The sequence below is a fragment of the Mytilus californianus genome, unplaced genomic scaffold (assembly GCF_021869535.1).
Source record: "Mytilus californianus isolate M0D057914Y unplaced genomic scaffold, xbMytCali1.0.p SCAF_3, whole genome shotgun sequence".
In the NCBI taxonomy this organism is placed as follows: domain Eukaryota; kingdom Metazoa; phylum Mollusca; class Bivalvia; order Mytilida; family Mytilidae; genus Mytilus; species Mytilus californianus.
Window position 1 is genome coordinate 63335399 of NW_026262679.1, and position 25548 is coordinate 63360946.

Below are 25548 nucleotides of genomic sequence, written 5' to 3' on the forward strand. Positions count from 1 at the left end.
TAAATGATGATTTTTACCCATTTTTGTCTCTCTGCAACGAAAGTCATGAAAGGCGGAACATAGGTGTTGCTTATCTGGCGTTGACGTTAGGCAGGGTCAACAATTGTTAAGTTTTCTGCTTAAGGTAGATAGGGTGTCTTCCTCCATCTTGGATTTTGAAATACCAGAAAACAATCGGTCTAGATCTTTAAGAAAATGTGCAAATTTTGAGAGTAGCAGGTAATTCATGTGTAAGAATTTTCATTTCAATATAGAAAATGACATGTTTTATCATATTTATGGTTGTATTTTACAAAAAACAGAATACTTTTGTTTGATTCAATTTTTTCCAACTTTGCCACATAAGGGGAGGCAACTCAAATGTAAGGGCAGATAATTCGAATAAAGTTACTTTTACAATAGAATGTGTTAGGAATTTACCTATTTTATTATGTAGCAAGAAAACGGGTCCCGTGGCCCCATTTTTTCTTTTTCTTATCTGAAAGCATAATATTAGAGCTATCTTTTCATATCTTATCTCAAAATTCTATGGTGTAGTTTTCGTTTTATGGCAGAAAATTTGGTTTTCCATGCATAATCTATACAAAATCTGTCAATTTTGCACAACATGTAGCGTGAAAAATAAGCCCTGTGACCCATTCTTTTAATTATTTTTTTTAAAAGAGCATGATATAAACTACATTTTGGCAAATTATTAAAAAATTCTATGGATTTTAATTTAGACACCCCATCTACCTTAAGTTAGTTTGATAGGATGTACTAGTGACAGATCAATGATATTTTCTGTATCAGTTTTCAGACTATTTCGAGGCCCTAGGTCATGGTCTAGCGACTTTGAATTAATTAGCAATGTTGCCACTCAAATTGTTTTGCATTTTTTTTTTTTAACAGGCAAGACGTGACGGTGTGGATGGGGTTTACATATCAGTTTCACAACTATTTTGAGGCCCTGCCCCCTTGGACATTGGGCTGAATTAATTAGCAATTTTCAATGTTAAGTTTTCTGCTTAAGTTAGTTTGATAGGATCTACTTGTGATAGATCAATGATATGTTGTATGAAGTTGCATTACTATCAGTACATATCAGTTTGATGACTATTTCGAGGCCCTGCACCCCTAGGTCATGGTCCAGTGACTTTGAATTAATTAGCAATTTTCAATGTGAAGTTTTTCTGCTTAAGTCTGTTTGATAAGAACTACTTGTGATAGATCAATGATATTTTGTATGAAGTTACATTACTATGAGAACACATCAGTTTGACGACCATTTTGAGGCCCCGCACCCTTAGGTCATGGTCCAGTGACTTTGAATTAATTATAATTAATATATTGATAGGAACTACTTACAATAAACAACTATATTTTCTATTAAGTTACATTACTGTCTGTACATATCAGTTTGTCGACCATTTTCAGGCCCTGCCCACTTGATCATGGTCCAGTGACTGAATTAATAAGCAATGTTGCTGTCCATCAGATTGTCTTTTTCTGAATTTTATGCTGATAGGCTAGACATATCTCTGTGTCCACAATTTATTACTTAAAATCGTGAAAACTGAAATAGATAGACTGAAACTTTACAGTCATAATGATCAGCAAGATCAGACTTTTGCCCACACTGTTCTTGGTGCATTGCATCAATTTTATGCAAAAATATCAGGTGAGCGAATCAGCTTTGGAGCCTGTAGTTTTTGAAAATATTCAAACTTTTGTTCTAATTCTTTCCTTAGGCATCATCTCACCCACCAGCTAGGATGTAGCTGTGTTAGCCACTAAAACTATTTACACTGAAATATAGCTCTTAATAATACCCTATGTCTGTACAAATGCACAAATGAACTGTATAAAATTTTGGTTGTAGAGCAGTTTATTCAAATCAGAATACCAATAGTTTGTCAATTTTCTGGCTAGTTTGTTTCTTTTCTTATAAAGTAAGAGTATACAATACTGGTATGAATGACAACAGACATAATCAATAAACAAATTACTAATTATAAGACACAAAGATGGAGTTTAATTGGAATTCCCTTTTTATGGGAAATACATACAAATGTCTTCTTTTAGAGAACCACTGAATGGAATGAAATAAAACATGACATGAATGTTCCTTATGAGGTGCTGACCAAGTGTTGTTACTTTGTAGCAAATCCATCAACCAAGATGGCTGCCAAAGGGGGACTTAGTTTAACAAAGGACCCTATGGGAAATACATACAAATGTCTTCTTCTAGAAAACCGCTTAATGGATTGAAACCAAACATGGTATGAATGTTTCTTTTGAGGTGCTGACCAAGTGTTGTTACTTTGTAGCTGATTTGTCATCCAAGATGGCTGCCAGCAGAGGGAGTAAGTTTAACATAGGACCCAATGGGAAAAACATACAAATGTCTTCTTCTAGAAAACCGCTTAATGGATTGAAACCAAACATGGTATGAATGTTTCTTTTGAGGTGCTGACCAAGTGTTGTTACTTTGTAGCTGACTTGTCATCCAAGATGGCTGCCAGCAGGGGGAGTAAGTTAAACATAGGACCCAATGGGAAATACATACAAATGTTTTCTTCTAGAGAACCACTGAATAGAATGAAACTAAACATGGAATGAATGTTCCTAATGAGGTGCTGACCAAGTGTTGTTACTTTGTAGCCAAACCATCATCCAAATTGGCCGCCAGCAGGGGAATTAGTTTAACATAAGACCCAATGGGAAATACATACAAATGCTTCTTCTAGAGGAGCACTGAATGGAATGAAACCAAACATGGCATAAATGTTCCTTATGAGGTGCTGATGAATACCTTAATACATTTATCTTTATAGATTGAGATATATTGTAAACTGCAAAAATATCAAGAAAAGAAGATCTACACATAAGTCAACATGAGCAAAATTGTCAATTGACACTGAGACTACTATAACACATTATAGTAGTCTCAGATTGACATCTTGTTGGAGTTATTGTCCTTATAAAGTCATTTTCTACAACGTCAATGAATTTATTGGTAATTTCTGTAAACTTTACAAAAGTCTTCTGCTTTTGATTAAATTATGGGGCCAATATTAAACCAAATTTGGCCTCAATCATTTTTAGGGAATCTGTTATGATTTTAATCTATTTTTACATGATTTCCAAACCCAAAGTAGAATCAGGTGAGCGACACAGGCTCTTGAGAGCCTCTAGTTTTAATGCCAATCTTGATTGACCAAATTTACCTAATGTTTGAATTACATAATTCATAACTTTATTACACAACTCACTACACAATTCTTGACCTCAATAGTATGTATGTATATGGCAATCATTATTGAAATACAGATTGTCCAACCTCCCTTACAATGATATGACAACACTTCACTCTGGTAATGAAATCACATCATCCAATGAATGATTTCAGCTTTAGAATGTTTTAGATGAGTATTGTTAGGACAAAACCAATAGGATCCCTTAAGGTATTTAAAACAAACAAAAAATGAATGGAGCGGAGTGTTGTCAAATCATTGTAAGAGTATGGACACAGGATCTGTATTTTATCCAGAGTGAAATTTAAGATTTTATAAATTTTTAGCTTATGACAGTCAAAAGCTAAAAATTTATAAAATCTTAAATTTCAGGGGCAACAACTCTATATAGGGTCTTCCGATTTTTCTGAAATTTTTGGGGTATATTTAACTTGCAAGTTTATCTTTTTTTTCCAATTTACACTTTTAACATAGGTTCTTTGTTTTCTAACTTATAGCCAAGAACTACCAAAAAACGTTAATAATCAACATTTCCAGGGGCTATAACTCTATAAAAAAAACGTTTTTTTTTTTAATTTTCAGGGTTATTAGGGCTTGTTGTGCTGACCATTTTTATCCTGATAGTTTTTCACTTATTGCTGCAGTTTTCAGGAAATTAAACAAAAACTGCAGTTTGACCCCTGTGTTATATTTTTAGCCACGGCGTCCATGTTGGTTCATCAACCTGGACGAAAATCACAATCTTTAAAGTCGACATATACTATAGATGAAGCGTTTTCAAAAAATTACGGACGACAAACGACGGACAACGTACAAGGTGACGACGGTATATCCCAGTATATATAAAAGATCGTATACTCTGTTAAACCTTTGATAATCGTAATTGGCCAGATATATATGAAATATCGCCATTTGATTGCTTTCCAGTATTAAATAACATTGTATACTAGTATACAGGACTGGAGAGATTGTCCACCAATTCCAAAGGACAAATATCAAAGCCATGATGTTGATGTTTTATAAATTGCAATATCAAACGACATTATTTCTGATGAAATCTCAAAACTACAAACAAAATGAATTGTGAGAATGTGTGGTGCGGAGATTAACATAACCTTACTCCAGAAAAATAAATGGTTTGTCCCTACTAATAACAGACCACCTTCAGACATTTGTGCATCATTAAAAGAACTTAATGCGCGTCCTTGAACTGCACAAATAGGAAATCAACGCCTCTATTTAACTTTTTTACGTTTATATTTTATCAAACGTGTTCTTGATACACACACACACACCCTCGATCGTAGATGAGAAATAGGAATGTAAACTAGCTCTATTTTCAAACAGCAGTCTTTTCGTGTTATGAATTATGCTTCATACTAAATTGAAAGATTGCTACTTTGTGAATTATCACTGTTTATTAGTTGCTTAAAGAAGATTTTAAAATCCCCATAAATTTTCCACCGGAACCTTGTATAGTTCAACTGAGGGATATGCAGAAATTTTGTCAACTTTCAAAATTCACATCCACGAATTTCAGAAAAACTACAAATTACCCCCTCTACCCATCACCAATCCACCGTCCACGTTCGAGTTGGCATCCAGTTCTCATAAACTAATAAGCATATACAGTCATGAGGTACGGTCAGTTTTAGAACGAGGCGAACTTTGTAATAATTAATTAGTTATATTGCTTTGTTGTATTCGTCTTACACGGTGTCGTTTTAATGAAAAATGAGATGCGTTTGTCTTCCAGTTTTACATTTTAAATGCATGAATACCCAATCTAATTAAAATCAAAACATTGTTCATGCTTGGTCGCTGCGAGCGAGTAAGCATAATAAAGAGCGAGTGCGGATATTCAAGTTCATTTTAATAAGATTGATGAATACCATTTTCGCTGGCAGTGCTGGGATTCTTAGTGTTTCTTTTGAAAGTGGTAGGACCGATTTCGCTTTGAAAAGCAAGGCAGTTTGAACAACAGCATGTCATTTTCTGAAAACATGATAAAAATCATGATTAATTTTGCTTAAAGATTGATGTCTGCCTCTTTTCGGAAATTTGTATAAAAAAGGAAAAGGAAAAAATCTTATGAAATTGTAATTAAGGTTCAGGAATAAATTTAAAAAACATTTTGATTTCAGAGGTTGTTCATGTAAAAAAAGTTGATAGGTCTGACATCTAGACTCAATACTGAAATGTCTTCAAATCCCTCGAGAAATCTTTCCTATAATATTTTATTTTTTTAGTTATCCTGAAATGAATGACTCTATGCAGAAGAATGACAAAATGTCGTACACTGAATACCTACATTCTAATAACAAACAGTAAAAAACTACTTCCAATTTCAAGAAGATAGGGATATCCTGAGACTATTCTACTAAGTATAATAGTCCCAGGGATATCTGAAGGAGATGCGACATACTTTTGAGTTGGAATTAAGATTTGTTATCAAGCAAAAACTAAAATAAGCAAAAAAGAAAGAAAAAAACAATTGAAAAAAGCTGTATAGAGAAGTAATTATATAGATTTTCAGAGGCTTAAATATAGTACTAATATTTAAGCCAAAAGTCCGGCACAAGGACCGGTAGAATTGTTTGGCTGAAAACAGGAAAGAGGTACTTTAAAGGGGAGTGGAGAAATAAATGTTAATGATCATTAAAAACAAAAGTTTATTTAAAAATTTATTAGGCCTATATATATACCATCTTAATTTCATAAGTCGGGCCAACATTGGACATAATATATTAGGTGCCAGGTCCAACATAAGTCAGTACAAAGTGCGGGAAAAAACGACACATACAAACACTCATAATTAGAGAAACAACACATTCCTAAACTAATGGTTCAACTTGAGAAATGCTTATCGTTTTCAACACGCATCATTACGCATATTTTAATCAGAATTATATTTCTTCTTCTTCTGCTTCCAAATACTGTCCACATTCTCTGGCAAGTTGCGCAATTATATACAATAATATATATATTTATTTACTGATGTTCATATCAACAACACATTTGGGCTTTCGTTCTCTCAATAATTTTTATAAATAAATAATATTACAATTAATTATATATACCCGCGCGGAAAGGAAAATTGCCCTTAGCAACGAGACGCTAAATCAGCTGATTTAAATTCGATCCCATAATTCCATTGCCTGGCTTTGTTATGTACGACTTGATCGTGTTACGACTGAGCAGCCACGATCATGACGAATTTGAGTACTGATTCAACACAATGAATTGATAAAAAATCACCTCTGTATCATAGCCATGGCGAGTGCTTCCAGTTCTTCAAAAGGGGAATTTCATGTTGGGGGAAAATACCGTTTAGTGAGAAAAATAGGAAGTGGATCATTTGGAGACATTTACCTTGCTATAAATATCGCAAATGGAGAGGTACGTATGGCGTTTCTTTGTTTGATAATAACAATGATATTTATTCACGTTTATATATAATAACGAATTTATTTATTTATTTAATATTTCAGGAAGTTGCAGTTAAACTGGAATCTCAAAAGGCCAGACACCCACAGTTAATTTATGAAAGCAAATTATACAAAATCTTGCAAGGCGGGGTCGGAATACCCCATATACGGTGAGTGTACCCCAACTACATTTATTGATAACAGTTGTTGCTGATGTCATATAGTTCATGGTGTTGATCTAATTATATACATTAGCCAATAATAACATTGGCTGTCAAAATGAAATAAAGCACATGTTACGAACATGTCATAAAATAGATACATTGTCGCAAAAGAAATGTACATTGTTGTAATTTGCAATTTACATGTTTATTGTCATTGAATAGATCAGACACATTGATTTGTTGATCAGTAGACTAATTTACTAATTGATGTATCTGAATAAACAGTCTTGGGATTATAAAGGAGGGAAAATATAATGGGTCATGTAGCAAATTAGGTGTTGTTTTAATTAACATGCATGGTGTCAAAAGTTTATGATGCTTTGGACAGGTATATACAAAACTCACAGGATATATATGTATGTGTTGTAAGAGGATTGTGATTGTTTTCTGATAGAGAATAATAGTTTTAGAAGTAGAATTTTGAAAAAAATAAGATAGTCTACCAAATCCAATATATTTTATTGTTGTTGTTCTGCTTGATATAAATCTAAAATACAACACATTTTTGATGAAAATGTTTTAAGTAAAAATATAGACACTGTACAACTGACCTGTATCATTTAATTAAAAACGGACGGATATTATCATGCCCTGTACACTTGGAGAGCTGTAAGGAAGTCTATTTGTATTTTATTTTCTCCTAATTCAGATTTCTTGAATTTACAGGAGTTCTGTTTTACATTTTTAGTCTAAATGGTTTGGTCGGGCACTGATCCTGGATTTGATGTTAGTGGGGATTGGGCACTCCTGAGAATTAGGAATTAGATGACCTTATTTTGACACAAAATTGGCTGTATAATTTTACCTTTCATAAGGTTATTAAGTATGGGTGCCCTGTTAATCTAAAATAATGACATAATGGTTTGTAAAAAGTAATTCGATGAAGTTTTTTCTAAAATAAAAGCAAACATTTTGTTTCTTCAGCATAAGCTGACAAGTATTTGATTCATGAGAGTTGAAGTAAACATTACCAACATCAATGTCATTCTTTTTCTGATTTTGTTCAATTTAAAATACACGAAGGGACTTAGGATACATCCTATTGATGAACAATCCATAATGTATCATTTTCATTAAGGGTACCAGTAACATTTAGTACAAACAATATGAATAATTAAAAGATATTTGATAAAAATCAGTTGGCTTCATTGGTACCAAGCTTCAACTGGGTATGCCATACTGTTTAATGCATTTTCAGTTCCATGTTCTACTTCTTGTTTGCCTAAAGCTTATATATGTTTAAAATGCCATGCATATGCATGAAATTTTTGTCACATATTTTTCAGCAAATACAAGTCTTTAATATATCTCACCAAGCCTCATCCCATTGTGCCATACTAAGTTTTCAGTTTCTTTGAATTTTAAGGTCATGTTCATGTATGAATATATCTCCCCATGTAGTCTAGGAAATTGGGACAGGGTATAAGTAATGATCAACTGCTAATCGAACATCTGGTTACATAAACATGTGAATTTGTCCTTTTATTTCACTAAAATTGAATAATTTTAGATGGTGGGGACAAGAGAGAGAATACAATGTTCTTGTAATGGACTTGTTAGGACCAAGTATAGAAGATCTCTTCAACTTCTGCTCAAGGAAATTTACCATGAAAACAGTATTAATGCTTGCTGATCAGGTAATTAAAAAAAATGTTTGAAATAACTTTTTATTGGATCATATTTTTTTTCATGTTTGGCCTTTTTTAGCCAGCAATAATATTTTGTGATTTTTAATTTTATTAATGTATTCATATGAGGGAAGATCAAATTTTGACATGATTTACTTTTACTGGCAAAAGACACATAAATAAATTGTTTACTAACATCAGTGCTTTAGAGATCAACAGATGAGAGCAGGTGAAATGGCATTTGATTTTCATAAACACTGTTTATTAAACAGAAATGAAAAGGACACACAATGAGTGTAACAGAACACATGGAATAGTATTTGCAACTAAAACTGGGCCTTAACGATACACAACATATAATCTCAAAATTGCTTTAAACATGAATTTTTACATTTAAACTGAAAAACATTTAAAAAGGCACATTTTACAGTTCAATGACCATAATCACACCTTTCCATGGTAACTTTTAAAGCCATAGCACCATTTGATAAGGGTGTTGGGCAACAAAATGGTGCTGAAAAGGGCAAGGTATTATTACCATTTCACACATACTCAAAAAAGAAAAAAAAGGCTAGATATACATGTAAGAATTCAGGAAAATTGTCTTGTCCATCATGTCCATCTCTCCCCTTTCTGTTATCATATCCTCCATTTTTTTCTCTCCCATTAAAAAAGGAAAATATAATTATTGACATGTGTATAGAAATCTCATCTAACACTAGGAAAATAGACAAGTTATGGTAGGAAAAACTGCAAACCAGATGGGTTTATAGAAAAGGGAAAACATCGGAATAATTTCTAGTGGCTACTAATTCATTCATCTGAGTTTTACAGTCCAAATGGTGAACATGTAAGAAATGGGTTAACAGTATCTCATACACAATAAGGCGAACAATGTTATTTTGAGAATCAGAGAAAAAAAAATAACTGGATTGTATATTTAATGCATACTACATTCACTGGTCAGAAAATCCATCTATATTGTAGTCACATGATTTTGTTTTTCTTATTTCAGATGATTAACAGAATAGAATATGTTCATAATAAAAACTTCATACACCGTGATATAAAGCCAGATAATTTTCTGATGGGTATTGGGCGACACTGCAATAAGGTGAATTGTGTAAAGAAAAAGTGATATTGATGATCTGTTTCAAAATATAGGTTACTGTGGATGCATTACTATTCATCTGATACTAAAATTTGTGGGTACAGGTGAACCACAAATTTAAATGTCCAACAAAGTACAAATTTTCTTTAGGCTTTTATGCAGACTTTGTAAAACCATGAAATATCCAAGAAAATTGAAATTTTTCTTAATCCACAAAAATAAATGAATCCACAGTATTAGGACCATGCATTCTTCAATTTGCTATTGTAGTTTTATCGACATCCATCAAACAATTTCAACTTGCCATAGCATTGGCATAGCTTTGAGGTGTTTACTTTAAATGTGAATTGAAGGCCTCACTTTGATGAAAAACAACAATAAAAGTGATGTTTCTTTTCTTTGGATTTGTCAAGTCCATGTAGTAAAAATAAGAAGATGTGGTATGAGTGCCAATGAGACAACTCTCCATCCAAGTCACAATGTATAAAAAGTTAACAATTATAGGTCAAAGTACAGCCTTCAACACAGAGCCATTTTGGTTCTTTTCTGTGATTTGATTAAACAGTATCATTTTTAATATACATATACCTTGTATGATGAAAAAGGTAACAATACTGTTCAAGAAAACTCTCGTAGTTAGGACTAAGAAAAACATGTATAAAACCCTAAATGTGTATGGAAAGATATGAAAATAAATTAATATACTTTAGGAAAAAGAAAAATATGCCAACAAAAGAACAACAGAATTGTTTTACATTTAGAACTTATGTTTTTTACACTAGTTCATTAGATGCTTTGATTTTTCTTGATACATTTTATTGTTTTGTCTGGTATTACCTTTTTTTTCTGTGAAAAAGTGATAGTTAAGCATTATAAGAACATTTTACATTGGAATCAGTATCATATAAAAATAAAGAACATTAACTTTCCAAAAAGACTAAAGGACAAAGATGTGAATAATTGTATGGCATCCACAGATATGCAAATCTCATTCCATAAAGTAAACTCTATGTATGTTAAACAATGCCTGATTAATACTACAACAAAGAACAAAAACAAATACAGCAAACAGTGACCAATTGACAACCACTAGTTAACAGGAACCTGACTTGGTAAAGTCACTTTAAGAATTTGATAGTGTTTAACATCTTAATGGGGGCCAACCCTCCCCTAACCTAGACAGTGGTGTATAAACACAACATAAGAACAAACTGTAAATATTAGTTGGAAAGGGCTTGACACATCGGCACTAAGCACCAAAGCAAATAACAAATTACAAAAACACAAAATGTCGATCTAAGAGTACTGACAGTTACTGAAAGCTAGTTCAAATCCCTATTTCAACTAATGAATAAACCATGTTTTCTCTCAGTACAATGTCAATGAGTACACCACCACCAACGAATTAAGTGTGAAGACATCATTTGTTTACATTTAGATTAAATTTTGTTGTTGCAGATTTTTATGACTGATAGAATTTACCAGTTATTTATGAAGTAAAGTGTTAATCATTTAATTTTACTGAATTTTAGGTCTTCTTAGTGGATTATGGTTTAGCCAAAAAGTATCGAGATAGTCGAACAAGACAACACATTCCCTACAGAGAGGACAAAAATTTGACAGGAACAGCTAGATATGCGAGTATAAATGCTCATTTAGGTATAGAACAAAGTCGAAGAGATGATATGGAATCACTGGGGTATGTCCTGATGTACTTCAACCGAGGATCTCTACCGTGGCAAGGTCTGAAGGTAAATAAGGTATAAAATCAACTCTAATACTGTCCTTAATTTCTATTCAGTGGTTAAGTTCATGATCAAAGCAGTCAATGTTTTTTTTTGTTCAAGATAACATTGTGATCATGACAGCTTTGAAAGCATCCTTGGAAGCTCACAGTTGATTGCTATGATCCTCACTCCATTTATTGGTAGAGAAATTAGCATAATTAACTTTGAATTAAAGACGATGCCTTTAAAGGGTTTTTTCAACATCATTCCCTCATAAAGTAATTTACACCATGTCCATAATGTCATTGTTGTCTTGTGTTAAGAAAATGACTTGACAATCTTTATTGTGAAAATAGCTACTGAAGAGAAATTGAGGATAATAAATGGTATGTATATTAACTTAACATAGATTGATTTTCAATGAGTCCACTTTACTTTGTATCATTGAAAAAATGGCTCTTTCATCTCAAGATGAGCTATGTCAAACTGTGATCCATAGCTGAAAATATATAGTTATTGATACAGAGCAGTACATAATCAGCAATGCCAGTTTTAGTGTGGAATTAATTTGTATCATTGAAAAAATGGCTCTTTCATCTCAAGATGAGCTATGTCAAATTGTGATCCATAGCTGAAAATATATAGTTATTGATACAGAGCAGTACATAATCAGCAATGCCAGTTTTAGTGTGGAATTAATTTGTATCATTGAAAAAATGGCTCTTTCATCTCAAGATGAGCTATGTCAAATTGTGATCCATAGCTGAAAATATATAGTTATTGATACAGAGCAGTACATAATCAGCAATGCCAGTTTTAGTGTGGAATTTATTGATATACCAAGCATATGTTTTTAAATGCACCTTGTTTTGTTGTGGACATCCATCAAAGAATTTCCCTCAAACTGAGCAAGGGGGCAGACTTGACCTTGGAGGTGTTAGCATTTTCTCTATATGTACGGCCTTATTGCGATTTTGAGATGAAGAATAGCAATAAAAGCATTATTTCACTATTCCTATGCATCCAGGATGGTTAAGTGCATATAGGGATTTTGCTTCCTAAGTTTATACACCAAATATTTCTTCTTTGTTTTTAGATTATTATCTGCCATTAAAATTTTACCTAGACTGTGGTGTGTGCTCATGTTTATGAAAATTAAATGTAATGTTTTTGTAATGTTGACTTTGGATAGGAGGACAAGCTTTACAGGGGATAGAATACACAATATACGACCAGAACAAATAATGGGTTCAACAAGGATGCATTTTTTAAGAGATTGTAAAGGAAATTATTGGAACACAGTTATTGTTTCCAGAAATCTCAATTTAGAAGAAAAAGATCCATTTCTATGCCCCTGCCGTAGCGGAGGGGGCATTAAGTTTTTCCATTATCTGTCCGTATGTCCCGAAATTGGTTTCCATTGTCTAACTTTAGTTTGCCTCAACCAAATGTTATGAAACTTATACACAATGCTTATTACCACAAAACACAGATCAAGTTTGAATTTTGGTGGCTTCACTTATTCTATTTTAGAGATGTCCCTTTACAAATGGAAAAATTTCTGAAATATTTGTTTCTGTTCTCTAACTTTAGTTTGCCTTAACCAAATGTTATGAAACTTATGCACAATGCTTATTACCACAAAACTCAGATCAAGTACAAATTTGGGTATCGTCACTTTTACAGTTCTTGAGTTATATCCCTTTATAACGTTATCTGCAAGCGGGGGCATCATCTGTGTCCCATGGACACATTCCCCGTTTATTAGTGTTCTCTTACCTTTTGCATTGTTTTCTTTGACTATGTACAGAAGCCAAGTATATCTCTGTTTTATACGACCGCAAAAAAATTTTGTGGTCGTATATTGGTATGACGTTGTCCGAAGACACATTGGTTTTCGCACTCTAACTTTAGTTTAAGTGAATGGATCTCTATGAAATTTTACCATAAGGTTCAATACCACAAAAGGAAGGTGGGGATTGATTTTGGGGGTTATGGTTCCAACAGTTAAGGAATAAGGGGACAAAAATAAGCATTTTTGTAACTTCCAGACATAACTTGTGTGTAAGTGTATGGATCTCTCTGACATTGTACCACAAGGTTCCATATCACAAAGGGAATGCTGGGATTGATTTTGGGGGTAATTGCCTCAAAGTTTTAGGAATTAGGGGCCAAAAAAGGGGCAAAAAACAAGCATTTTTCTAGTTTCATGACTATAACTTGTGTGTAAGTGTATGGATCTCTCTGACATTGTACCACAAGGTTCCATATCACAAAGGGAAAGCTGGGATTGATTTTGGGGGTAATTGCCTCCAAATTTTAGGAATTAGGGGCCAAAAAGGGGCAAAAAACAAGCATTTTTCTAGTTTCATGACAATTACTTGTGTGTTATCGTATGGATCTTTATGAAATTGTACTACAAGGTTCCATATCACAAAGGGAAAGCTGGAATTGAGTTTGGGGGTAATTGCATTAAACGTTTAGGAATTTGGGGCCAAAAATAAGCATTTTTCTAGTTTCCAGACAATAAGTTGTGTTCAAGTGTATGGATCTCTCTGAAATTGTACTGCAAGGTACCATGGCACAAAGGGAAAGCTTGGATTGATTTTGGGGGTAATTCCCTCAAAATTTTAGGAATTAGGGGCCATAAAGGGGCAAAAAAAACAAGCATTTTTCTAGTTTCAGGACAATAACTTGTGTGTAAGTGTATGGACCTATGAAATTGTACTGCAAGGTTCCATATCACAAAGGGAAAGCTGGGTTTGAGTTTGGGGGGTAATTGCCCTAAACGTTTAGGAATTTGGGGCCAAAAAACAAGCATTTTTGTCGAGCCTTCGACTTGAGACGAAAAAGCGAGACATAGCGATCCTACATTCCGTCGGCGTCGTTGTCGTCGTCGGCGTCCACAAATATTCACTCTGTGGTTAAAGTTTTTAAAATTTTAATAACTTTCTTAAACTATCCTGGATTTCTACCAAACTTGGACAGAAGCTTGTTTATGATCATAAGATAGTATCCAGAAGTAAATTTTGTAAAAATAAAATTCCATTTTTTCCGTATTTTACTTATAAATGGACTTAGTTTTTCTGCCGGGAAATTTTACATTCACTCTGTGGTTAAAGTTTTTAAAATTTAAATAACTTTCTTAAACTATCCTGGGTTTGTACCAAACTTGGACAGAAGCTTGTTTACGATCATAAGATAGTATCCAGAAGTAAATTTTGTAAAAAAATAAATCCATTTTTTCCTTATTTTATTTTTAAATGGACTTAGATTTTCTGCCAGGAAACAACACATTCACTCTGTGGTTAAAGTTTTTAAAATTTTAATAACTTTCTTATACTATTTTGGATTTGTACCAAACCTGGACAGAAGCTTGTTTATTATCAAAAGCTAGTATCTAGAAGGAAATTTTGTAAAAAAATAAATCCATTTTTTCTGTATTTTACTTTTAAATGGACTTGGATTTTCTGCCAGGAAAAAACACATTCACTCTGTGGTTAAAGTTTTTAAAATTTTAATAACTTTCTTATACTATTTTGGATTTGTACCAAACTTGGACAGAAGCTTGTTTATGATCAAATACTAGTATCTAGAAGGAAATTTTGTTTTCTTCCAGTTAACATTACATTCAGTCTGCAGTAAAAGTTTTTAAACATTTATTAGATTCATAAACTATCCTGGATTTTTACCAAACTTGGACAGAAGCTTCTTACAATCAAAAGATAGTATCAAGTGAAATATTTTTATTGTTTTACTTCCTCATTTTTGTTGAGCCTGCGATTAACAGAAAAAGTAGGCGAGACACTGGGTTCCGCGGAACCCTTACAAATTTTTCTAGTTTCCAGACAATAACTTGTATTCAAGTGTATGGATCTCTCTGAAATTGTACTGCAAGGTACCATACCACAAAGGGAAGGCTGGGATTGAGTTTGGGGGTGATGAAACATAAGGGGGTTCAAAAAATTTGGGGGGGGGGGGGGGGGTTTCCTTTTTTTTCTTTAAAATTTTCCATTTTAAATTGGTTATTTCTGATTTATATATAAAAGCAAATAATAATGATTTGGTCGAATAGGTAAATTAAAAAATTTTAAGTTCTTAAACCACATTCACTCTGTGTCAGAAACCTATGCTGTGTCAAATATTTAATTACAATCCAAATTCAGTGCTGTATCAAGCTTGAATGTTGTGTCCATACATGCCCCAACTGTTCAGGGTTCGACCTCTGCGGTCGTATCAAGCTGCGCCCCAGCGGAGCATTTTATTTAACTTTTATATTCATTTAACATATTGTAGAATAGGTTGGTTTTATTGTTTTCTAGGCAGCCACAAAGAAACAAAAATATGAAAAAATCAGTGAAAAGAAAATGTCAACACCAGTGGAAGTGCTATGTAAAGTAAGTGACATGCCAAATTCCACAGCATGGAGTTGTATTACAAATCAGACTAGAGTTGATACCAAATTTCTGTGTTATAATAAAATGAAGAAATACCACTTTCAAAAAATTTGAGAAAGAAATGTTATGATTTAAGTTTCACATTTCATATTTTTGTGTTGCCTGCAGAGTTAGCACATATGCATCACTATCAAGTCTTGCAGTGACACTATACTTATGTTTAACATGTTTAAAGTATGTTAATACAAAAATCTGAGAATACATGACAGAAACCATTCAAATTTGAAACCCCCTCCAAAAAAATATAACAGACATTGTTTTTTTGCCAGAATTGTTGCTTATGGGGTAAAGATGTCACTTGTCTTCCAAGTTTCAAGATGTCACTTGTCTTCCAAGTTTCATCTCTAGCTTTGAGAGTTGAAGCAACACTATGCAGTGAGGTGGACATTCTTTAGATCCATATCCATGTTTATTAATATAAATATATATTCAGATACTCAAGTTACAAAATGATGTGTATGTAAATAACTATACTTGTTAAGAAAACTATTCTATTAAGACGTACATAGTTCTGATTCAACTACAATTACGAATTAAAGGGAGATAACCCTTATTCAAAGTGTTCCATTTAAATGTTAAGAAGGCAAAACCATTACAATAAATCTTCAAGATGATTTAATTTTTACTAAAAATCTATTAAATCCAATATGCCAATAAAATTTGATGTTTCTGGTAATTAAGATATGTGTATGCTTGTGCGAATATAGAGAAAAGCTTGAAAATTTGGTTGTATCTCTTAGCATGCAGATTTTAAAATTTACAAATGCAACCTGATCCTGTCCTACAGAATCCTGCTAATGACAGTGAAGAATTTTAGGTAAATTTCAGGAGGTTAAGAAAATTCATTGAATTAAACATTATCTGCACCTATCCTTGTGGTTAAATCTCAGATGTTTTTGTGTACACAAAACTAAATTTCAGTTTAAAGGAAATCATTTATGAATAATCAATGGTACTTATTATACAAATTACTAGCATTGGCATTTATCTTTTCCGTTAAGGATATTTTGCCTTGAACCCCCAGTTATGGTTTCTTGACTTGAATTTTTATACGCCCGTTTACGGGACGTATTATGGTATACCGTTGTTTGCCTAGTTAACATTTTCATATATTGCCATTTTAATTTCAACATTTGCATTAACTATTAAAATTGCAAAAAGGCGAGACATTTCTGTGTCAATAGTTCATTTAAAGATGACGATTTCTTTTTATAGCATATTTTGAAATCACAAAAATGGAAAACAAATGTGTAACTGCATGTATTACTTCTAATAACTGAATCACATGTAACTTTTTTACAACATCGTGTTAAAAAATTATTTTCCTTATATTCTTAATGCTACAATTTTTATACGACTGCAAATTATTTTTTGCGTCTTATAATGCTATGATGTCGTCGGTGACGTCATCTGCATCCGAAGACACATTTGGTTTCCGGACAATAACTTTAGTTTAAGTGAATGGATCTCTATGAAATTTTACCAGAAGGTTCAATACCACAAAAGGAAGATTGGGATTGATTTTGGGGGTTATGGTACCAACAGTTTAGGAATTTGGGGCCAAAAACAAGCATTTTTGTAGTTTGGGGACAATAATTTGTGTTTAAGTGTATGGATCTCTCTGAAAATGTACCACAAGGTTCCATATCACAAAGGGAAGGCTTGGATTGAGTTTGGGGGTAATTGCCCCAAACATTCAGGAATTAGGGGCAAAAAAGGGGCCAAAACAAGCATTTTTCTAGTTTCCAGACAATAACAATAGCAAAGGCTGGGATTGAGTTTGGGGATAATTACTCCAAAGGGGGGAGGGGGGGGGGTTTCAATTTTTTTAAGGGTTAACTTTTTTTCTTCAAAATTTTGAAATTTTAAATTTTTGAAATCTCCAATTGCACAGTATTGCGCAATAGCAAGAAATCTTCAATTGCACAGTAATGCGCAATAGAAAGAAATCTTCAATTTTACAGTATTGGGCAAAAGCAAGAAATCTTCAATTGCACTGTATTGCGCAATCGCAAGAAATCTTCAATTGCACAGTATTGCGCAATATCAAGAAATCTTCAATTGCACAGTATTGCACAATAGCAAAAAATCTTCAATTGCACAGTATTGCCCAATAGAAAGAAATCTTCAATTGCACAGTATTGCACAATAGCAAGAAATCTTCAATTGAAAACAAATACAAATGTTTTAACCAATTTCAATGGGATTAATTAAGTGTTTTATTTTTGGGGGTTCTAACCTTGTATAATTTTTTTGGATATTGGGCCCCATTTTAAATTGGTCTACATTGAGGTCAAAAGGGTCCAAAATTAAACTTTTTTTATTTCATCAAAAGCTGAATTATTGTGGCTGTATGATTTGCTGAATATAATTGTGCATTTAGATTTTTTTTTTTTGGGCCCTGTTTTCAAATTAGTCAATATTAAGGTTTGAAGGGTCCAAAATTAAACTTTGTTTGATTTCAACTAAAATTAAATTTTTTGTGTTTTTTTTATATGCTGAATCTAACCATGTTGTTAGAATTTGGATATCAGACCATTCTAGGTAAATTAAATGTCCTATTTCAAATTTTTAAGATCGTTGGCCACATTTATTTTGAGTCAGAAACCTATATTATGTCAAAAATTTTATCACAATCCAAATTCAGAGAGTATTAAGCTTGAATATTGTGTCCAAACTTGCCCCAACTTGTTTAGGGTTCGTCCTCTGCGGTCGTATCAGGCTGCGCTCAGCGAAGCATTTTATTATATTTAAATGGAATGAGTTGGATTATGTAGTAAGATTTATTTCCTTTGTTCACATAAAAGAAAATATTTATATTTTATTTGTAGGGTTTCCCAGCAGAATTTGCCATGTATTTGAATTACTGTCGAGGTTTGCGATTTGAAGAAGCTCCAGATTATATGTATTTAAGACAGTTATTCCGTATTTTGTTCAGGACACTTAATTATCAGTATGACTATGTGTTTGATTGGACTATGCTCAAACAAAAAGCAGCTGCTGCTGGGACAGGGATTGCAGCCACATCACAGAATGCCACCGCAGGTAAAGGTAAAAACAACATATTAATTTCATTCTGTATGCATTTGGCACAGGGAAGGGGGAGGTCTCAACTTATAAATTTGGGTACAGACGTTTGACTAGGGTTTAAAAAACACCCCCATGTAAACATCATTTACACTATAAAAAAATAAGATCAGCACACAGTTTTTGCAGACATCTTAACAGAAGATGAAGAAGGTTTATGACCCATTGACATATAAATTTCGACCATTGTTATAATACCTCAGTGAAATTGCACCTCATTGATATAGTTGACATTCCAAAAAAGTTACTCAAACCAGCTTTGTAAACCTTTATATATGTAATCAAATGATGCACAAAATTTAAGAAAATGAGAAACTAGCACTTTTATGATGCTTAATTATCTTCTTTTGTGCATCATTTATTTTCATAAAATCTACAAAAAAATGTGTTGAGAATGAACAGTGATGTGTGGAAAGGATTTTTTGAAATAGGGTGAAATATGATGAATAATATAACTTGATGACAAATAAAATAATTTTTATCCTATTTGTTTTTACCATACAAAAATGCTTACCCAGACTACAACTGATAACTATTTAGGTGAAAATATATTAAGAAAAATATACAGACTAAATAAAATTTGTGTTCGATATTTACGAAGCATCTTTTAAGTATAATTTTGTTCTTATTTTAAAGTCATTCTGTTAAAAATACCAAATATGATTTTTAATCTTGTTTCAGGGAGGTGATGAAATGGTTTGAGACAAAGGGGATCAAGATGCCAAAATGTGCTACCACACAATCACAGTGTGACACTGCCATTTTATATATCAATCAATACACCAAAAATATTTTGTGAAATCAACATTTAAATACCAGATCTCTTGTCAAGAGGTGTATTCTTTTGTTGTTAAAAACTCCACCTTATATTTTTACTATGTGTTCCAATCTTTTATCATTGTCCTTAAGTAAGTGTGGAAGGAGGTGTATTGGTAAAGCTTAGTTTTTAGTGATTAACATTTGTGTGTGCAAGCAGAGATTGTAAAGTATAAATGTTTTTAATCATTCATTTGTATAGAGATTGTGATTTACAAAATGTGTAGTTGTTCATTACATGCACTTGCATAGTCACTTGTTAACAGTCTGGACAGTTTTGTTGTTTGTGAGGGTGAAATTATCATTTGTTTATTTCATTTCATGGAATTGAAAAAATTATTGATAGGTGATACATGGAGCATGACCATGACCTTGTGATTTATTTTTACCACAACATTAAGTCTTGTTCTCTGCATCTTAACTTTTTATACAACCGCAAAAAAATTTTTGTGGTCGTATATTGCTATGATGTTGGCGTCGTCGTCGTCCGAAGACACATTGGTTTTTCGCACTCTAACTTTAGTTTAAGTGAATGGATCTCTATGAAATTTTACCATAAAGTTCAATACCACAAAAGGAAGGTTGGGATTGATTTTGGGGGTTATGGTACCAACAGTTAAGGAATTAGGGGCCAAAAATAAGCATTTTTATACGACCGCAAAAAAATTTTGTGGTCGTATATTGGTAAGATGTTGGCGTTGTCGTCATCGTCCGAGGACACATTGGTTTTCGCACTCTAACTTTAGTTTAAGTGAATGGATCTCTATGAAATTTTACCATAAGGTTCAATACCACAAAAGGAAGGTTGGGATTGATTTTGGGGGTTATGGTACCAACAGTTAAGGAATAAGGGGTCAACAATAAGCATTTTTGTAACTTCCAGACATAACTTGTGTGTTAGTGTATGGATCTCTCTGACATTGTACCACAAGGTTCCATATCACAAAGGGAATGCTGAGATTGATTTTGGGGGTAATTGCCTCAAAGTTTTAGGAATTAGGGGCCAAAAAAGGGGCAAAAAATAAGCATTTTTCTAGTTTCAGGACAATAACTTGTGTGTTAGTGTATGGATCTTTATGAAATTGTACTACAAGGTTCCATATCACAAAGGGAAAGCTTGAATTGAGTTTGGGGGTAATTGCCCAAAACGTTTAGGAATAAGGGGCCAAAAGTAAGCATTTTTCTAGTTTCCAGAGAATTACTTGTGTTCAAGTGAATGGATCTCTCTGAAATTGTACTGCAAGGTACCATACCACAAAGGGAAGGCTGGGATTGATTTTGGGGGTAATTGCCTCAAAATTATAGGAATTAGGGGCCAAAAACAAGCATTTTTCTAGTTTCCGGACAATTACTTGTTTGTAAGTGTATGGATCTTTATGAAATTGTACTACAAGGTTCAATATCACAAAGGAAAAGCTGGGTTTGAGTTTGGGGATAATTGCCCTAAACGTTTAGGAATTTGGGGCCAAAAAACAAGCATTTTTCTAGTTTCCAGACAATAACTTGTGTTCAAGTGCATGGAACTCTCTGAAATTGTACTGCAGGTACCACACCACAAAGGGAAGGCTGGGATTGAGTTTGGGGGTGATGAATCATAAGGGGGTTCAAAAAATTTTGGGGGGGAGGGGTTTCTATAAAATTTTCCATTTTAAATTGGTTATTTCTGATTTATATATAAAAGCAAATAATAATGATATGGTTTGAATAGGTAAATTAAAATTTTTTAAGTTCTTAGACCACATTCATTCTGTGTCAGAAACCTGTGCTGTGTCAAATATTTAATCACAATCCAAATTCAGTGCTGTATCAAGCTTGAATGTTGTGTCCATACTTGCCCCAACTGTTCAGGGTTCAACCTCTGCGGTCGTATCAAGCTGCGCCCAGCGGAGCATTTTATTATATTTTGTTTTATAAGTAGAACTTGTTTTTCCTCATTTTCGATTGAGCCGTTACTTTCATTATCACATGAAGTCCAAATAGTTCTTTGCTTATACTAGAAACATAGTCAAGGAACTACAATACCCACATTTCCTATTGTTCATTGCAAAATGTTACAATAGAAAAAGTCTTTAATATGGGAGATCACTTCAAATCATAAATAATGCACATGAATTGTGGACTTTCTACTGCGTTCATTCTCTTTTTGAAAATTTAATATTTGATGATTTCTTTGTAAAGATGAAAAGGGGGCACTTATTCAACTGACAGCAGTACTGTTATCATTTATCAGTTTTTGAAACTCAGTTTTGTATAGAAATAATATTATGTGTGTACTTTTGTGTGCAGATAAGAGGGATTTCCAATCTGTTATGTGATTATGGAACCAATCAGTTTACAAAAAGTTTCTTTTATTCCCAACGTAATGAAATGATGAAAAACTGGACCAAATAGGGAATTGACTGATTTTGTGAAAACATTCGTACAATTAGTCAAATTTGATTAGTGATTTTTCATACATAATCCAGCTTTCTTCTGAAATATTTGATTGCCATAAGAACACACAAATAAATGTTAATGTGTAGAAAGATAAAAATAATGTGATGACAATCCGTCAATAAACACAGTTCTACAAACGACAGTATAAAATAATACTGGAGGAAATCTTGAAACTGTGGAGTCAATCAAAAAAGATAAATGGTCAGGAATAATATTCTTAACTTCGTTTAGTCAACAGAAATAGTTCAGAGTTCAAATTGTAACTTTTTAGAATAGTACATGATACTGTTGAATCCTGTTTCTATGAATCAGACATTCCTGAAATTTGTTATCAAGCTTCATGTGTGTACTATTTACTGTATCATGTGTTAATACATCTTTTTCTTTTCAACATCCTGTTTACCGTAAACTTATAACAGGGGTATCTCTCACAGTTCAAATTGTTCTATCATACTTAAAAATTGACTTTTATTTTTCACAAACTATGAATTGATTTGTTTTCTTTTGTGTTCCCACAAAGAGATGCAGACGGTATTGCTTGTAGTTATGCTTTTGTTGGATTTCATGTTCAAATTTTAATTTATCTTGCTTTGATAAGGTACTGTTTTCTACTTTTCTTTTTTTGCCCGATTGATTCAGAGTTGATATGTTGTATATAGTTTGACATGATTACATTTACATCCATTTATTGTTGTCTCACTTATGCATATTTAGCACATTACCCAATAGTGGTTCTTTATGTACATGTATAAAAGTCAGTTTGCCATCTTTAATGAAATAATATCTGTTCTTCATTGATTTTTGTGGATTCTTTTTTTGAATACCATTTTAGGTCAAAAGATTTTTCGGACCTGAAAATGAACAACATTATTGACTGTATTCTTTGTTACTGTTCCAACCTCCAAAGATGAGATCTCTATTAGAGGAAAAATTTTGGCAGAAAATTGCCACAGATCTTATTGGTTTTTTTTTTTTAAATTGTACATGTACTTCTTGCAGTTTAATTATTAGTGTTTACCATATTCTAAAAAACGACATTAAAAGAAATTTATCATTTTTTTAAATTAAAAAGCTATAACAAAATGTAAGTATGTGTGAGTTTTTATAATGTAAACAGACATGTCTTGACAACAATTTGTCAGTTTTTACCATAAAAACTAAAATATTAGTAAAAAGATAAACAATGGAAGTTAGAAATTTGAACAATTTATAAGCTCACAATGATATCTGAAGAGTTGACTACTTTGCCTTAGTTATTAAAAGACTTTCTAAATAATTCTTCTGAAGTAATTTCCTTGCCATTTTGACAATGAATCAGAGGAGTAAAACAATGCTTTCAACATTTTTTTTTAAATTGATGATGTGTGCAATTGCTCAAAAATAATTTTTGAGTTATTTCTTTTGTGGGATAAGTTTTTAAGAAAAATACAATGTTTCTCGAAAGGTTTCTGAAAAAAGATGGTAACACAAGTTATATTTGTACAAGAAAATTATTTGTCCAGAAAATGTTATGACTTGTGTTTGTACATGCTAATCACGTTATTCATAATATTTTGAAACCATGATTTCTTGCATTAAATGTTTGATTTTTTTTTATAAGAAATTGCACTTTGAGTTTTATTGGCTGTTATGTTGAAAATGTATAGATATTGTTAACATATTGTGAAAAAGTATCATTTTTGTGACATGAGAGTTCAGTCAATTTTTAAGTTTCTTATATATGTGATTCAAGATGACTGCCATGACAGTTTTTATTCACGTTTATGTAATTAAATAAATCAGGATTTGTATTTTATAGGATCTTATGTTGTCTGGAAGGGAACAAAAAGATTTTTACCAATGTATTTGAAAAAATCACTAATTTATATATCCTTTGTTTTGTTTGCCATTTTATGAACTTGAAAGTTCAGAATAAAATAATTTTTAAAGATTTTTTTAATTGACTTTATATTGCCATTCTGAACTGCATTGTACTAGCTGTCCATTAGTATTTAGCTATAGGGATAAAAGTTAACACTTAGCCACCTGCCCAGACAAATAGAAACTGCTATTGGGTAGTAAAACTCACTGATTAGCCAGTCCTGTGGTCTTTTTAAATGATGAGTGGTCAAGTGCTGTTTAGATTACAATTTGATTTGAAAGATCTACTAAGAGAGAATAATTTGTACTTTCTGTGTTTTTGTTTGAAGAATAAGTTGCAGTACTCCCAATGGCCATACACATAAAATCAGTCATGATCTATCTATAAGGTTGATACTATGAAGTGGTTTATATTTGCTCAATTTAAATTTGGCAATTTCTAGGGTAATTATTTTTGTCAGTTGACTCCGGATTTTGCTTATTTCTGTGTTAGTTTTTTGGAAACAATAGTCGATTGAGAGAAACTATAATTAGTAACTATGATCAGTGGGAAGAGATTGCAAATAAGTTATACCTGGCCAAATCTTCATTTGATTTCTAATAGGAGTTAACACTGTTGAAAGACAGTTTTCACCAATTTTTGTGGTTTTTTGCCATGAAAGTCACAGAATGAGAGACATAGGGGTTACAATCTGGTGGTGGCAGTGTAAACTATTTGTATAAGCTTTACATTTCAGAAGGTAGAAGAACTGGATGCTTCATACCTTGTATGCAGATACCTTATGTTTCGAAGTTTCCGTCTGTCATATGTCCATTGTAGTGACCTCATTTTCATGCTTCAGTGTCTGCTTGGAAAACATTTTTTTTTTTATGCCCCCGCCGTAGCGGAGGGGGCATTAAGTTTTACCCTTGTCCGTCTGTAGGTACGTACGTCCAAAAATTGGTTTCCATTCTCTAACTTTAGTTTGCCAAATGTTATGAAACTTATACACAATGCTTATTACCACTAAACACAGGTCAAGTTTGAATTTTGGTGGCGTCACTTTTACCATTCTAGAGTTATGCCCCTTTACAAATGGAATAAAATGCTCCGCAGGGCGCAGCTTGATACGACCGCAGAGGTCGAACCCTGAACAGTTGGGGCAAGTATGGACACAACATTCAAGCTTGATACAGCTCTGAATTTGGATTGTGATTAAATATTTGACACAGCATAGGTTTCTGACACAGAATGAATGTGGTCTAAGAACTTAAAAATTTTAAATTGGACATTCACCTATTATGGTCCAATATCCAAAATCTAAATACATGGTAAGATTCAGCATATCAAAGAACCCCAAGAATTCAATTTTTGATGAAATCAAACAAAGTTTAATTTTGGACCCTTTTGACCTCAATGTGGACAAAGTTGATAACGGGGCCCAAAAATCAAAAATCTAAATACATAGTTAGATTCAGCATATCAAAGAACCCCATATATTCAATTTTTGTTGAAATCAAACAAAGTTTAATTTTGGACCCCGATTTGGACCAACTTG

At 32.7% G+C, this 25548-nt stretch overlaps 2 protein-coding genes across 5 annotated transcripts in view; one reads left to right on the top strand and one right to left on the bottom strand.

Annotated features, from left to right (window-relative positions):
- Positions 1-25548, bottom strand: part of LOC127733126 (TNFAIP3-interacting protein 2-like) — a 205881-nt gene that overhangs the window by 139062 nt on the left and 41271 nt on the right. The gene's annotated exons all lie outside the window — the stretch shown is intronic.
- Positions 6387-24083, top strand: LOC127733158 (casein kinase I). Of its 4 annotated transcripts, XR_007996806.1 has the most exons (9): positions 6387-6635; positions 6728-6834; positions 8399-8525; positions 9532-9630; positions 11160-11387; positions 15677-15751; positions 18643-18862; positions 19580-20808; positions 21109-24083. XR_007996806.1 is itself a non-coding variant. In XM_052242496.1 (8 exons), the coding sequence occupies exons 1-8, from the start codon at positions 6510-6512 to the stop codon at positions 19585-19587; spliced, it is 990 nt and encodes a 329-aa protein (XP_052098456.1). In that variant the 5' UTR covers positions 6387-6509; the 3' UTR covers positions 19588-24083. The 4 variants fall into 4 exon arrangements, 3 of the variants coding, with proteins under 3 accessions (XP_052098456.1, XP_052098459.1, XP_052098460.1); XM_052242496.1 differs by having other exon boundaries at positions 19580-24083; XM_052242499.1 differs by having other exon boundaries at positions 18643-18856; positions 19580-24083.

Bases quoted from the DNA above. Each gene is read 5' to 3' on its own strand.
- LOC127733158 (XM_052242496.1), top strand. From the start codon at position 6,510: ATGGCGAGTGCTTCCAGTTCTTCAAAAGGGGAATTTCATGTTGGGGGA. The intron at 6,636-6,727 runs GTACGTATGGCG...TTAATATTTCAG, and splicing joins TAAATATCGCAAATGGAGAG to GAAGTTGCAGTTAAACTGGA. The intron at 8,526-9,531 runs GTAATTAAAAAA...TTCTTATTTCAG, and splicing joins TATTAATGCTTGCTGATCAG to ATGATTAACAGAATAGAATA.